Source organism: Physeter macrocephalus, unplaced genomic scaffold, assembly GCF_002837175.3.
Source record: "Physeter macrocephalus isolate SW-GA unplaced genomic scaffold, ASM283717v5 random_169, whole genome shotgun sequence".
NCBI lineage: Eukaryota > Metazoa > Chordata > Mammalia > Artiodactyla > Physeteridae > Physeter > Physeter macrocephalus.
Genome location: NW_021145444.1, coordinates 50,903 through 63,518, shown reverse-complemented (window position 1 = coordinate 63,518; position 12,616 = coordinate 50,903). Strand labels below are relative to the sequence as shown.

The following is a 12,616-nucleotide window of genomic DNA, read 5'->3' as shown; positions in this document are numbered from 1 at the left end:
CCTGTGCTCCGCCACGGGAGAGGCCACAGCGGTGAGAGGCCCGCGTACCGCGAAAAAAAAAAAAAAAAAAAAAAGGAGCTAATCTGTGTGTAGGGCTCAGAGCTGTGCCTTGCACCAGCAGGCACTGTATGTGTCAGCTGTCAGAATGGCGTACGTGTGTAAGTGTTCCCCGTGGTGGGTGTAGCCTTGACGGCAGCCATGCGGGTGAGTCCAAGGGTGACTGGATGTGAGACAGTTGCAGTAAGTGGAGTCCCGATGTTTGTGTGTGCAGGTCAAGGCACAGCGATGACTGGGCATAGCCAAGGACCCTGTGTTGTGTACAAGCACCGGACACTGGTTGTGGATTTTTCCATCTAGTTGGTGCTGTGTTTCAAAACCAGGCACTGCTAACCTGTGGTGAAAGAAGCCTGTGTATTGACTGAAGGGGGCAAGAGGGAACCCTTTCTGGGTGATAGGAAGTGTTCTGTATTTCGATGTGGGTGATGTGTACCCAGATAAAAATTCATCGGTCTGTACACTTAAGTTTTCTGCACTTTACGTCCATTTGTTACACATCAATAAAAGGTAAAAAAAAAAAAAAAAAAAATTCTGCATGGCTTGTGCCCTCCCACATAATATTCGCATTTGTGTGTGCACACAGGCATGGGTGCTCTCCGGGTCTCTAGCTGTAGGTCTGACTGTGCTGTGGGTGTATCTCTGGGTGTTGGTGCAAACCTGTGACTGTGTACTCAGTGTTGCTACAACTGGGGGAGCACCTGTGTGACAATTCTGGTCTCTGAGTGTGAATTTAATGATGTGTGTGTCTGTGTGTCTAGGTGTTCTGTTGGCCTGTGCTGTGTGTCTGGGTGTTATACGATGGTGTATGTCTCTCTGTATCTAGAGGTTGCTGTGGTGGTTATCCTCCACGTGTTTATGAGCATTGTTACTGACGTGACTCTAGATCTTATGACAGTGTATGTGTGTCTGTGAGTCTCTAGGTGTTGTCATGACCATGGCTGTGTCTCTAGATGTTAGGATGATGGCATGTGTGCGCCTAGGTGTTGATATGTGTGTACAGGTGTCAGAGAGACACCACCAGCAGTGACGGGCTGCGTGTTGCCCCGACCATCTCTGGGGGTAACTGAGTGTGGGGGGGACAGTCTCTGCCATGTGTCTGTCTGACATCACCCACAGTTACCCTGTTTTCCATATGCCCCCATGAGCTGCCCGCACCCCAGTCCTGCTACAAAGCCAACCATCAGCCCCTCTGTCCCCAACCCAGAGGACCCCAGACTCCCAGGGGAGCAGATGTAGGTGCCACCCTGCCCCCCCCCAGACTGTGATGCACTTGCGGGTATACATGCACGCCAGGGGGTGTGCACTCGTGCTGCCCCCACCTTAGTGCTGCCGTTGCTGTACGTCTGGATCATGTTTTCGGCCCCCTGCTTCACCTTCAGCTCGATGGCCAGCTGCTTCTCCAGGCCGGCCACGCGGCTCAGGTTGGTGGCTGAGCAGGCTGGGCCGCCCGCACAGGGGGACTGGGGGGCATCTGGAGGGGGTGGATGGGGCAGAGTCACCACAGCCCTCACCTCCATCTGCCCAGGTGGTTTTGCCCCAGCTGAGAGGATCCACCCCCGGGACCAGGGGAGAGGAAGAGCTGGGGACCAGGGTCCAGAGGGCCCAACCACCCCAGCCTTCGTAGGGAAACCCCTTCAGGACTGGGGCAGGACCAGCATGAATGAGCACAGGCAAGTGTTCAGGTGTGCGTTGAGTCCTTGGTGCTGGTGTGACTGTATCTACCTTCGTACGGAAGTCCCCAACTACTTACACAGCTGTGTGGGCATTCGTGGGTGTGGCGGTGGTTAGGTCTGTGACCCGCAGGCTGTTGGCATAACTGAGCGAGTGTGTGTCTCCCCAGGTGCTAGTGTAACTGTGAAATTCGAGGTGTCAGAATGACTGTGTGAGATTCTGGGTGCTGGGGGTGACTCTAGGTATACACTTCCGACTGTTGGCACAACTGTGCTTTCTCATCTCCTGGCACTGGTACAACTGTGTCCATGTGTCTGGGTGCTGGTACAGCCGGACATGAGTGTCTCTGGATGCTAGCATGGCTCTGTGAATCTCTAGCGAGTGGTGTGACTGTCTAGGTCACTCTGGGTGCAGCTGTGACCAGATGAGGTTTTGGGTGTCGGCTGAACTGTATCTCTGAGTGTTGACATGACAATGTTGGTCTCTAGCTGTTGACACACCTAAGTGGTATATGGGTGTTGGGCTAAGTAGTGTTGAGTCTTCAGGCCTTGTCCGATTGTGTGTATAAGTCTCAGGCTGTTGCTAGGTCGGTGGACGTCTGCAGGGGTTGGGCAGCTCTGTGTGTGTGTGAATCTCGGGGGGTTGGTGTGAGCATGTGCGAGTCTCTGGGTATTGTCTGTGTGTCGGTGTGACTGTGTGTGCATTTCTCTGGGTGCTGGGTGCCAGTATGGAAGTCTCTGGGTATTCATATGATAGTGCGTATGCCCTTAAGAGTTGTCTGGGTGCTGGTGTGACGGTGTGTGAATGTCTCTGGCTACCGATGTGATGTGTGTTACATCTTTGTCTTCGGTTGCAAGATGAAAAAGGTCTGCAGATCCCTTGCATGATAATGTGAATCTACTCAACACCACTAAACTGTATACTTAAAAATGATGAATTTTGTTATGTGGTTTTTGATCACAATTGAAATTTTTTTTAATCAATAAAAATTAAAGATATTTTAGAAAGAGTCTTTGGGTGTTGTCCGGGTGGTGGTATGACTCTGTGATTCTGGATATTCGTGTGACCCCATGTAAGCCCTTTGGTGTTGTCCAGGTGTGGGTGTGACTGTGTGCACCTTTCTCTAGGTGTTGCTTTTGGCCTTTGTCCTGCCTGTATTTTGAGGCTCGGTGCTGCTGTGACCGAGTGTGTCTCCCTGGAGGTCAGAGGCAAGGGGCTGGCCTCGCTCTAGGACACAGCGGGTGAGCCCTGGGCAGCGGAACCCCCGGCTATCCCGCATCCCCGGGGAAGCCTGGCTTACCGTGCACGCCAGCCGCGGGGTCAGGCAGCACCACATGGGCGTGCAGCTCCTGCAGCTGCTGGTGCAGCAGGTCGAGTCTGCGCGAGGAGCCGCGCAGCACCAGCTCCACGGGGCCGAGGTTGCGGCCCAGGTCGGTGGTGGCCCGCCGCAGGTTCTCGGCGCCCTCCTTCAGCTTCAGCTCCTTGCGGATCTCCCGCCGCAGCCGCTCCCGTTCCAGCTCCAGCTGCTGCTGCACCCCGGGGGCTGCCAGGTCAGCACCCGCCAGGCCCAGCTGCTCCAGCAGGGACCAGCTGCGTGGCTCGCTCTGCGGAGGACGGGGCAGACTCAGCAGGGCCAGGAGGACTATGGGGTGCAGACCGTGCTCAGCCGACCTGGCCTGGCCCCCTCCCAGACTGTAACTCCTGACACAGGGCCTGCTCCATGTCCTCTGATCGGCACACCCCCACACCCCGCCGCCAAAAGTGGGAGCTGAGGCAAGGCCCTGTCCCTGCTTTCAGACATCCCCAAACTGCGAAGTCCCAAGGGCAGGGGCTTCTTCCTTCCCTGTCCCCTCAGACTAGGGGACCAGAAATACAGTTCAGCCTCCCTTCATCTGTCCTTATGCAGTGGGATTCTTCAGGTCAGATCCCATCACCCCAACACTCTGCCCCCCAAGCTAGGGGGTCCCCCAAGGACAGGCCCTATCTCCCTTCCATTGTCCTCCCAAATTAGGGGGTCCCAAGAACAGGCCTTGTCTCCCTTCTGTTGCCCCCCCTAAATGACAAGGTCCTGAGGGCAGACCACTTTCTCCCCTCTGCTGTCCCCCTAAACTAGGAGGTCCCAAGGGTAGGCCCCATCTCCACTCCCCTATCCCCCAAATTATGAGGTCCTGAGGACGGGTTTCATCTTCCCTTTGCTGCTCTCAAACAAGGAAGCATCAAGGGCAGGCCTTTGATGCCCCACCAAACCATAAGGTTGGGGTCCCAGGCCCCTTCTCCTCACTGCTGTGCCCTCAAACTAGGAGGTACTGAGGGCAGGCCTCACCTTCCCTCTGCTATACCCCCAAACGAGGAGGACAAGGGGCGAGGCCTCATCTATCCCCTGCTGTACCCCCAAACTAGATCCCGGGGACAGGCCCCATCTCCCCTCCTTTCATCCTCTACAACCGGCACCCTAAAGAAAAGAGTCCTCTCCCTTTCCTCCTCTATCTCCCCAGCCTGGAAGCCCGAAGGGCCCCAAACAGTTTCATCTCTCAAACAGAAAACTCCAAGTCCGACACCTCATCTCCTCCCTTCAGTCCAAAACCGAGAGGTACCGAGGGCAGGGCTTCTGGCCTGTGCCACTTGGGGTCCTCTTCTGCTGGCCCCCCACAAGGACCCCAGCCCGCACCTCCAGCTCCCGGTCCAAAGGGGGATTGGCCTCCGCCATCCTGGGTCCCGGCTGAGGGCCCCGCCCTCTTCCTGAACCTCAGCCTTGCCAGGGCCTCTCGCCTGCTACTTCCTCTTTCCTGCTAGCTCCCAGCAACCCCTGCAAAAGGCCAGCTCTGGGCCTCTGGGGCATCCAGAGGGCCTTCCTCTCAGCCCCCACTCCAGGCCTGAGCCGGCTTCTCTGGAGGCACCCCAGGGATGGCCCCCGCTCCCTGTCCCAAGAGAATGCCCAAGGTGTACACAGTGTGCACACATTCACAGGCCCACTAGTGTGGACATGAAGAGCAGCCTCCCCCGTGTATACAGGCTCCAGGGGCTGGCTTGGGTGTGCACACACACTCATACACCTGTAGGCATGTGCACGCATCGCAGGCTAGCAAGCGTGTGCACACCCCCTGCGTCTACCCCTGTGCACACTTATATGCAAACACCCATGAGTGCTTATATGGGTGGCCCAGCCCCCTTCCTGCAGATGCAGCCTGTCCCAGCTTCCGGATTCTTCTCAGCTCGGTCTCTCGCTGCTGCTGACCACAGCTTGGAGGCCTAAGGGGCCTGGCCAGCCCAGCGGCACCTCCTTGAGGCCCACATTGTGAGGAGGCAGCGCTGGAGGGTTGGGGTGAGAGTGTCTCTATTAAAGCTCAAGTATGATAGCAGTTACTACAAGCTGCACCCAGGTCAACTAATGCAACTCCAGAAGGTGCTATTATCACCCCATTTTCTTTCTTCTTTTTTTGGCCGTGCCGCATGGCATGCCGGATCTTAGTTCCCTGACCAGGGATCAAACCCACGCCCCCTGCAGTGGAAGCACAGAGTCTTAACCACTGGACTGCCAGGGAAGTCCCTATTATCACCCTATTTTCAAGATGAGGAAACTGAGGCCCGGAGCGGTGACATAACTTGCCCAAAGTCCTACAGCCAGCAGAAGGCAGAACTAGGATTTCAAACAGGAATGCCCAGAATCTGCGCTAGGTGTCAGCGTGGCATGAAGAGCCCCACACACATTATCTGCCGCCGCCATGAGAACCCATTTCAGAGATGAAGAAAGTCACGGCTGGCTCCCGACCAACCTCAAGGGCAGCTGCCCCCAGGGAGGATTTACTTCAGGCCAAAAGCGTCACACCCATGATCCTACTGACCCCTCACATTTATCCTGAGCAACTGCCATAATTCTCCCCCACTTTACAGGTGAGGAAACTGAGGCTCAGAGAGGTGGCAGCAGCAGTTCTCCATGGGGGAGGGGATCGCCTCCACTACCACCCCACTTCTGGGGGCATTTGGCAATATCCAGAGACAGTTTTGGTCGGTTGTCACAACTGGGGGTGCTACTGGCATCTACTGGGTTGACTCCATGGATGCTGCTCGACATTCTACAGTACAGACGACAGCCCCCATCTCAAAGAATGATTCAGCTCCAAATGTCAATAGTGCTGAGGCTTAGAAACCCTGGATTAAAGGACACAGATGCACATGCTGAGCTGCTGACCATGACCCAGGAAGGATTTCACAGCAGCCCCACCTGCAAGGTGCTGGCCTGGTCTATGTCTTTCCCCACCATGAAAACCCTCCAGCTACATTTTTTTGACAGCAGAACCAAGGCTCAGAGAGGGAAAAGCACTGGGCCTAGGACACACCGTTAGGAAGTGACAGCTCTGGAATTTAAACCCAGGCTCACCTAATACCACCTGCTACCAACCAGGCCCCACCTGCCACCCAGCCCCACCCTATCCCCAGCAGGCAGAGCAGGGGTACAGCCAGGAGCAGGGCCAGGTCAAATGAGGGAAGTCCAGGCAGAGAGGAGGAGCAGGCTCCCTCAGCCCCACCTCCTCCAGCAGCTGAGGCCTGAGAATATGCAGAGGATATGCAGGGAGGGAGGGAGGGAGGGAGGGAGGCACACCCTCCTGGGTTCTCCTCTCTTGGGTGACTCACTCCTACCTAGGGCAGGGGTCACCTGAGGGCCAGCATGATGAACCTATGAATCAGGAGCCTGGCCTGGCCTTGGAGAATCCCTGCTCCCCCAACTCCCACCATGAAGCAGGAGACCCCAGGTCCAGAGGGTCCACCTTCCAGAATTCCCCTCTTCCCAGAGCGGCCAGGGACCTAGACCCCATGTCCGGAGATTTCAATGCTTTGGGCGTTTCCGGAATCTGGACAGGACATCCGTTTGCTGGACACAGAACAGACAGGCACACACTGGGACAGACAGAGGGACAGGTTAGCAGACCCAAGCAGCCACGAGAAAGGAATGACCAGGACAGGGGAAGAGAGCAGGAAGGAGAATGGGAAAGGGGACCAGGGCACAGGTCCAGCCTCGTTCCAGGAATCACAGCCTCCGTCCGCGTCATGTTTGCTACACGCCAAGCACATGCATGCGCCAGGGGATTCCTACACAGCCCTCCCAGGGCTGAGGTGTAGAGGCAGAGACCCCAGCCCTCCCCAGCCCCCAAGGTCTGACCTTGTGTGATCGGCAACACCAGATACGCCCAGCTCCTCGGCAAGGCTGGCAGGCCATCAGCAGGACTGGGATGGGGGATGGGGGTCATGGGACAGACACAAAGGGGATGTGGGGGCAGGTGCAGAAGGAGACGAGAACCCAGTTACACAGCAACCACAGGACGACGGAGGGATGATGAGGCGCTAATGGGGGCACCAGAGGTACAGGACATGTCTCAGATTTGGGTCACTGAACGAAGGAAGTTTCAGAAGTCACCCTGGCCCTGCTAGCCACAAATAGGGAAGGTGAGTCCAGGGCTGTGATGTCCCCAAGGTGGCACAGAAAGAACCTGGCTGGGCGGCAGGTTGGGGTCAGTCAGCTGTGCCTCTGCGTGTGTGTGTGTGTGTGTGTGTGTGTGTGTGTTTGTGTTATGTTGTGGGGTGACCCAGCCCATGCCCAGGTGGGATTCCAGGTATAAGAGAATCCCCAGTCTGTTGACATGGACACTCCCCAACTGGGATAAGGTTCCACCTGGCAGCCGGGTGGCCGTGTGGGTCCCTCGTCCCCCGACCTAATGAGGTGACTCTGGCACTTCCGGCAACAGGTGACAATCTGGGTGGCGTCCGGAGGTGGGGGCGGCTGGAGCTTTGTTGTGCGGGGGAGAGGAACGGGCTGGGCGGCCTCCTCCCTTCCCGGGGCACCGCGCCAGGCACCTGCTCAGGTGGAGCTGCACCTGCCCGGAACCGAACGCTGGGAGGGAGAACGAGTGGCAGGGGCGACAGGCACCGGATGCACAGCCAGCCACAGACACCTGAATTCTAGCCTCCGCCGCGCCCCCTCTAATTCTCGGGGAAGGGCGGAGCTTGGGGGTGCTGCAGGACCTCCCCGCTCCCCCCTTGTGCGTACCTCCACCTGCCGAGAAGGGGACTGTGCTGGCTCCACGGTGCCGGCCCAGAGAGGGGGCGCCCAGTGCTCGGGGGAGGGGGGGACCCGCCCTGGCCGCCCCGATCCCGGGGGCTCCGGCAGCGCGCGGGCGGGGGTCCCCGGCGCCGGCTGGCCGCCAGGGGGCTGAGGACGCAGGTGCGCCTACCTGCAAAGCATCGCTGGCCATGTCCACGCGCCGTCCGCCAGGGGTCCCCGCGCGGAGAGAGGGGCGGTGAGAGGAGCGTGCGTACGCCCCACGCGGGGCGGGGAGGGGGCGGGCGCTGCGCGACCCCCCCGCCCCGGGCGCACGGCCCTCTCCGGCCTGCTCGGCTCTAGCCCCGCCTGGCCTGGCCGCCGTGTCAGCGCGCCTCGCCCTCCGGCCCCAGCTGCCGCCTGGCTCGGTCACGTGACCGCCTAGGTCGGCGCCCGAGGAGGGGGCGGGGCCGAGGGGGCGCGGCTCCCGGCGGCCCCCGGGGCTGCGGGGTCCTGCCTGCCCGACGCCCCCCTCCCCGGCCGAAAGCGCCTCGTCTTCTTCCCTAGCCTTTTCCTCGTTCTGAATCCTCCCTCTGCCCACGGGTGCCCCATTTGAGCGCGCAGGAACCCGAAGAAAAGAGTGAGCCACGTTAAAGCGGGGAGCTGTGGAGGCCTTTGGGCCTCCCGGGACCTCTCAAAAAACAAAACCAATTCATCCCCGCCTGTGTTTGCAATTTCAGGCCTCTTGGAACCGTCCGTCATTCTAGGGCACCGGAGCTTCCCCATAGGCTGGAGACAAGCTCTGAGCAGACTTGTGTTCAAATCCCAGCGCTCCATGCCTTGGGGGAGTCCCCAAACCCTAAAAGCCCCTCATCTGTAAAACGGGAAGGATTTACCTACCCACCCCTTAGGTGTTGGCAAAATTAAATGAGACAGTACATGCCATGTGCTGTGAACACACAGCTCAATAAAGGTTAGCTGCTGTGATTTTTAGTGTTTTTGCCGTTGTTATGAAAAGAGATTTGAACCCTAAATCCGTCACGAACTCGCTGCGGGCCCTGTGGTCGCTAAGCCCTCAGTTTTCCCTGCTGTAAAATGGGGGCCCGCCTCTTCTTCGGGGCTGCTGCATGCAGGTGGCGCTCCACAATGCAGACCGCTGCCCTATCGGAGGCAGAAGGTGGAGACCTTTGAGGAGCTTCTCAGGGTCTCTGGAGTCTCTGGAGCATGCAGCCGGGCTCGTGGCCGACCCCGCACTCCCTTTCAAATCCGGTGACTGGGCCAAGCCGCGGTCCCTGGGGCGCGGTGGGGGGGGGGGGAGCGTTCCCTGGCGGCGCCGCCTCAATTGGCGGCCTCCTGGGACCCGCCAGAGCGTGGAGGGCTGCGGGTACCTTGGTTACCCGCAGCTGTGAGTGGTTTGCACCGTCCCAGAGACCGGGGCGGGATGTTTTCTTCCTTTTTCCTTTGGGCGACTCTGGGGCTGGTTGGTGGTGGTGGTGGTTAACAGAGAAAGAAAGAGAAGGAGGAGGAGGAGAAATTATACCAATCCAGAATCCACCCACTTCTCACCCTTCCACTATCTCCACCGGGTCCAGTCTTCATCATCGTTCTCCTGGACCAGTGCAGTCGCCTCCTCCCAGGTCTTTCGGCTCTTCCCTCGACCTCATAGTCTCTTTTCCCCACAACACCCCAAGGACTCCTAGGAACACCTGAGTCAGGTCAGGTCCCTCCTCTGCCTAGAATCCCTCTTTGGCTCCCACTTTCCTCAGAGTAAAAGCCAAAGTCTTACCCGCAGCCCACAAGGCCCTGCACGATCTGCCCCCTTCACCTTCCCTCTCTCCTCTTCTCCCACCTCTTTCCCTTGCTCACTCCCTCCAGCTACACCTGCTTCCTGGCAGTTCCTCGAATATTCATCCATTGAATTAAATAAACCTTTGAGCTAGTTCTTTTTCTCTTGATTTAAATATGAGGAAACTGAGGCTCAGAGAGAAGCTCCTCACCCCAATTATAAAGTCAGGATGTTTATAGTCCTTGCCCTGTCTTCCTCTAATTCTCCAGCCCACCCATTTTACAGCTGGGGATGAGGGGGCAAAGCAAGGCTGAGAGCCAGCCCAGGAACTGGGTCACCTTATCCAGGGATGGGCCCTCGGCTGCCTGCCAGGTTTCCAGGCTGCCTCCCCGGATGGAGCTGGGGAGCCCTGCCAAATTCTCTCTCCAAGCTTCCGGCATTCATTTACTCAGTGAATATTTATCGGCACCCACTGGGGACTTTGGTAGCACTGGAAACAGAGTCGCACTCTGGGCTTGAAACAGGGAGACCAAGGACTTATTGTATAATCTCAGCCAAATATGATAACTGCACCAGCACCTCCCTGTAGCTCCTCTGGCCTCTCTCCAATCCTCTCTGGGGCCTTGGAAACCCTAAAACACACCCACCCCCACACTTCTGCCTACTGGAAAACCTGTTTCTAGCTCTCTGGAGCTCTTAGGAAAAACACCACTCCTCACCTGGCCTACAGGGTGGTCCTGTCAGGCTTCTGCCCACCTGTCCAGCCGCATCCCCCTCCACTCTCCTCATCCCCATCTAGCAAAACTGACCTTCTCTCTGTTCCTCAAATATTCTTACCTTATTTCCGACCACAGGGCCTTTGCACTGGCTGTTCCCTGTGGTCTGTAATGTCCTTCCCTCACATCTCCCCAAGGCTGGCCTCTTCTGATCATTTAGATCTCTGTTTAAATGTCACCTCCTCTGGGAGACCTTCCCAGAGCACCTCCACGCCCTGTCATCTCTGGCCCATGGCTCTGTTTTATTTATTTTAAATATCACTCCTCTCTGAAATTTCCCAGTAACTGGCCTAAGCTCACTCAGTCTTTGTGGAATGAGTGAATGCATACACTGTGAGCTGTCAGGAGAAAGGTATCGCAGCCCAGTGAATGCCTTGAGGACATAGGTGCCCCACTATAGAGGAGGAAGAAGGGCTGGCACTAAGGGACAAATTAGGAAATTACAAAATAGATAAAGAGGAAAAGGGTGTCTGGTGGAAGGAACAGTCAGGGCAAAGGCCTAGAGGTGGGTGAGGTAGAACTCGGCAGTTCCTCTGCCTTCATCTCCCACCCCAACTCCCTCACTCACACTCTGGCTGCATGACCTCCTCACCGCTCCTCACACATGCTGATTCCTACCTCAGGGCCTTTGCTCTGGCTGTTCTCACTGCCTGCAGTGCTTTTCCTTCTCATCTTGGCATTCTATCTTTCTTACTTTATTTCCATCTTCACTTAAATGTCACCTTCTTAGAGAAGTTTTCCCTGACTGCATCTCCACTTTAAAAAAAGCCCACCCAATCCCTACCAAGCTCTATTCCTCACATAGTTTGATTTTTCCTCTTTGCAAATTTTAATAAATTTGACTTTACTGTTTTCTTTCTTGTCTGACTTCACCAGGAAGATGTCAGCTCCCAGAGGGCAGGGATCATTGTCTTGTTCACTGTTGGGTCCCTGGCTCCTAGAACAGGGTCTAGCACACAGAGGGTACTCAAAAAATAGCTGCTGGATGAATAGATGGATGAACAAACCAGGTATCATAAAGCATGGCTGGATTTTTTTTTTTTTTTTTTTTTTTTTTACTGCTGATGAACCTAGAGTAGAGGGAAGGCTGCAGATGCTGCAGATGGTGGGAGTGAAATTCAGACTTGACCCAGAGGACTGTGGGAACCACTGGTGGATTCTCAGCAGGGGAGGAAATGAGTGAGGGTTATCTCTCAAAAGATAAGGTTCTTTGCAAACCAAGTCTCCACCAGTCAAGGCCAGAGAAAAGAAATGGGAGTAGATTCATCTGACACCAGAAGAACTAAATGTATCAACAAGGCTAAACTCAAAAACACCATGTGTGTGGGGGGGGGGGCAAGGAGGGGGGGATAAAAAAAGCAAGTTAAAAAATGATACAGTTTGATATTGTTTATATCAATTACTAAAAAACAGAAAGTGAAACTGTGTATTAAGTTTGTGGAATGTTCAGAGTAGCGGGCTTGTAGTATGCCTGGCATCCTGGCTGAGGCCCGCCAGGCTATCTGGGTTCAAATCCTGACACCACTGCCTATGAACAGTGAGACCCTGAGCAAGTTACTTCACTGCTCTGTGCCTCAGTTTCTTCATCTGTAAAAGAGGATGGTAATAGTGGCACCTACCTCATAGGTTGCTGGGAAGCTTAAATGAATTAATTCTTGTAAAGCACAGAGTAGGCGTGCAGTAATTGTTCAGTATCATTATTTTTATTGAGGATGTTTCTGTAGTGGGGGAGGGGAGTGGAGTGGGGGAAGTGAACAGAAGTGACTTCCACTTTAACGATAAATTGTTATGTCTTATTTTGATCGAGGTACAACTTACATATGGTAAAGTACACAAATCTTTTGGTGTGCAGCTCCGTGAATTTGAATATACATACACACCCCTGTGGCACCACCCAGGCCACTCGCCTGCTGCATAAGTTTTACTTGTGTTCTTTCCCAGGCAACCTCCTCATGTAGATTCTATCACGTAGACTAATTTTGCCTGTTCTCGAACTTCATACCTAATGGAGTCATTTTATGATTTTTTAAAATGTCTAGATTCTTTCACTCAATACATTTGTTTTGTTTTCTATTAGAATAAAATTCACACACCATAAAATTCACCCTTTTTAAGTGTACAGTCCAGTGATTTTTAGTATGTTTGCTATGTTTTTGGTATTCATCCATATTGTTGTGTATTTCAATAGTTTATTCCTTTTTTTTTTTTTTTTTTTTTATTGCGGTACGCGGGCCTCTCACTGTTGTGGCCTCTCCCGTTGCGGAGCACAGGCTCCGGACGCGCAGGCTCAGC

General features: G+C 55.3%; 1 protein-coding gene across 2 annotated transcripts in view; it reads right to left on the bottom strand.

Annotated features, from left to right (window-relative positions):
• Positions 1 to 8,135, bottom strand: part of PKN1 (protein kinase N1) — a 24,107-nt gene extending 15,972 nt beyond the window's left edge. Inside the window, exons 1-4 of one of the 2 annotated variants that reach the window (XM_007129425.4) lie at positions 7,956 to 8,135; positions 6,887 to 6,951; positions 3,029 to 3,332; positions 1,377 to 1,528 (exon numbers count right to left, since the gene is read on the bottom strand). In XM_007129425.4, the coding sequence (XP_007129487.1) occupies positions 1,377 to 1,528; positions 3,029 to 3,332; positions 6,887 to 6,943 (513 nt within the window). In that variant the 5' untranslated portion in view covers positions 6,944 to 6,951; positions 7,956 to 8,135. The remainder of the gene's footprint in view (positions 1 to 1,376; positions 1,529 to 3,028; positions 3,333 to 6,886; positions 6,952 to 7,955) is intronic. The other variant, XM_007129426.4, reaches the window with a different exon arrangement.
• Positions 8,136 to 12,616: the final 4,481 nt, after the last annotated feature.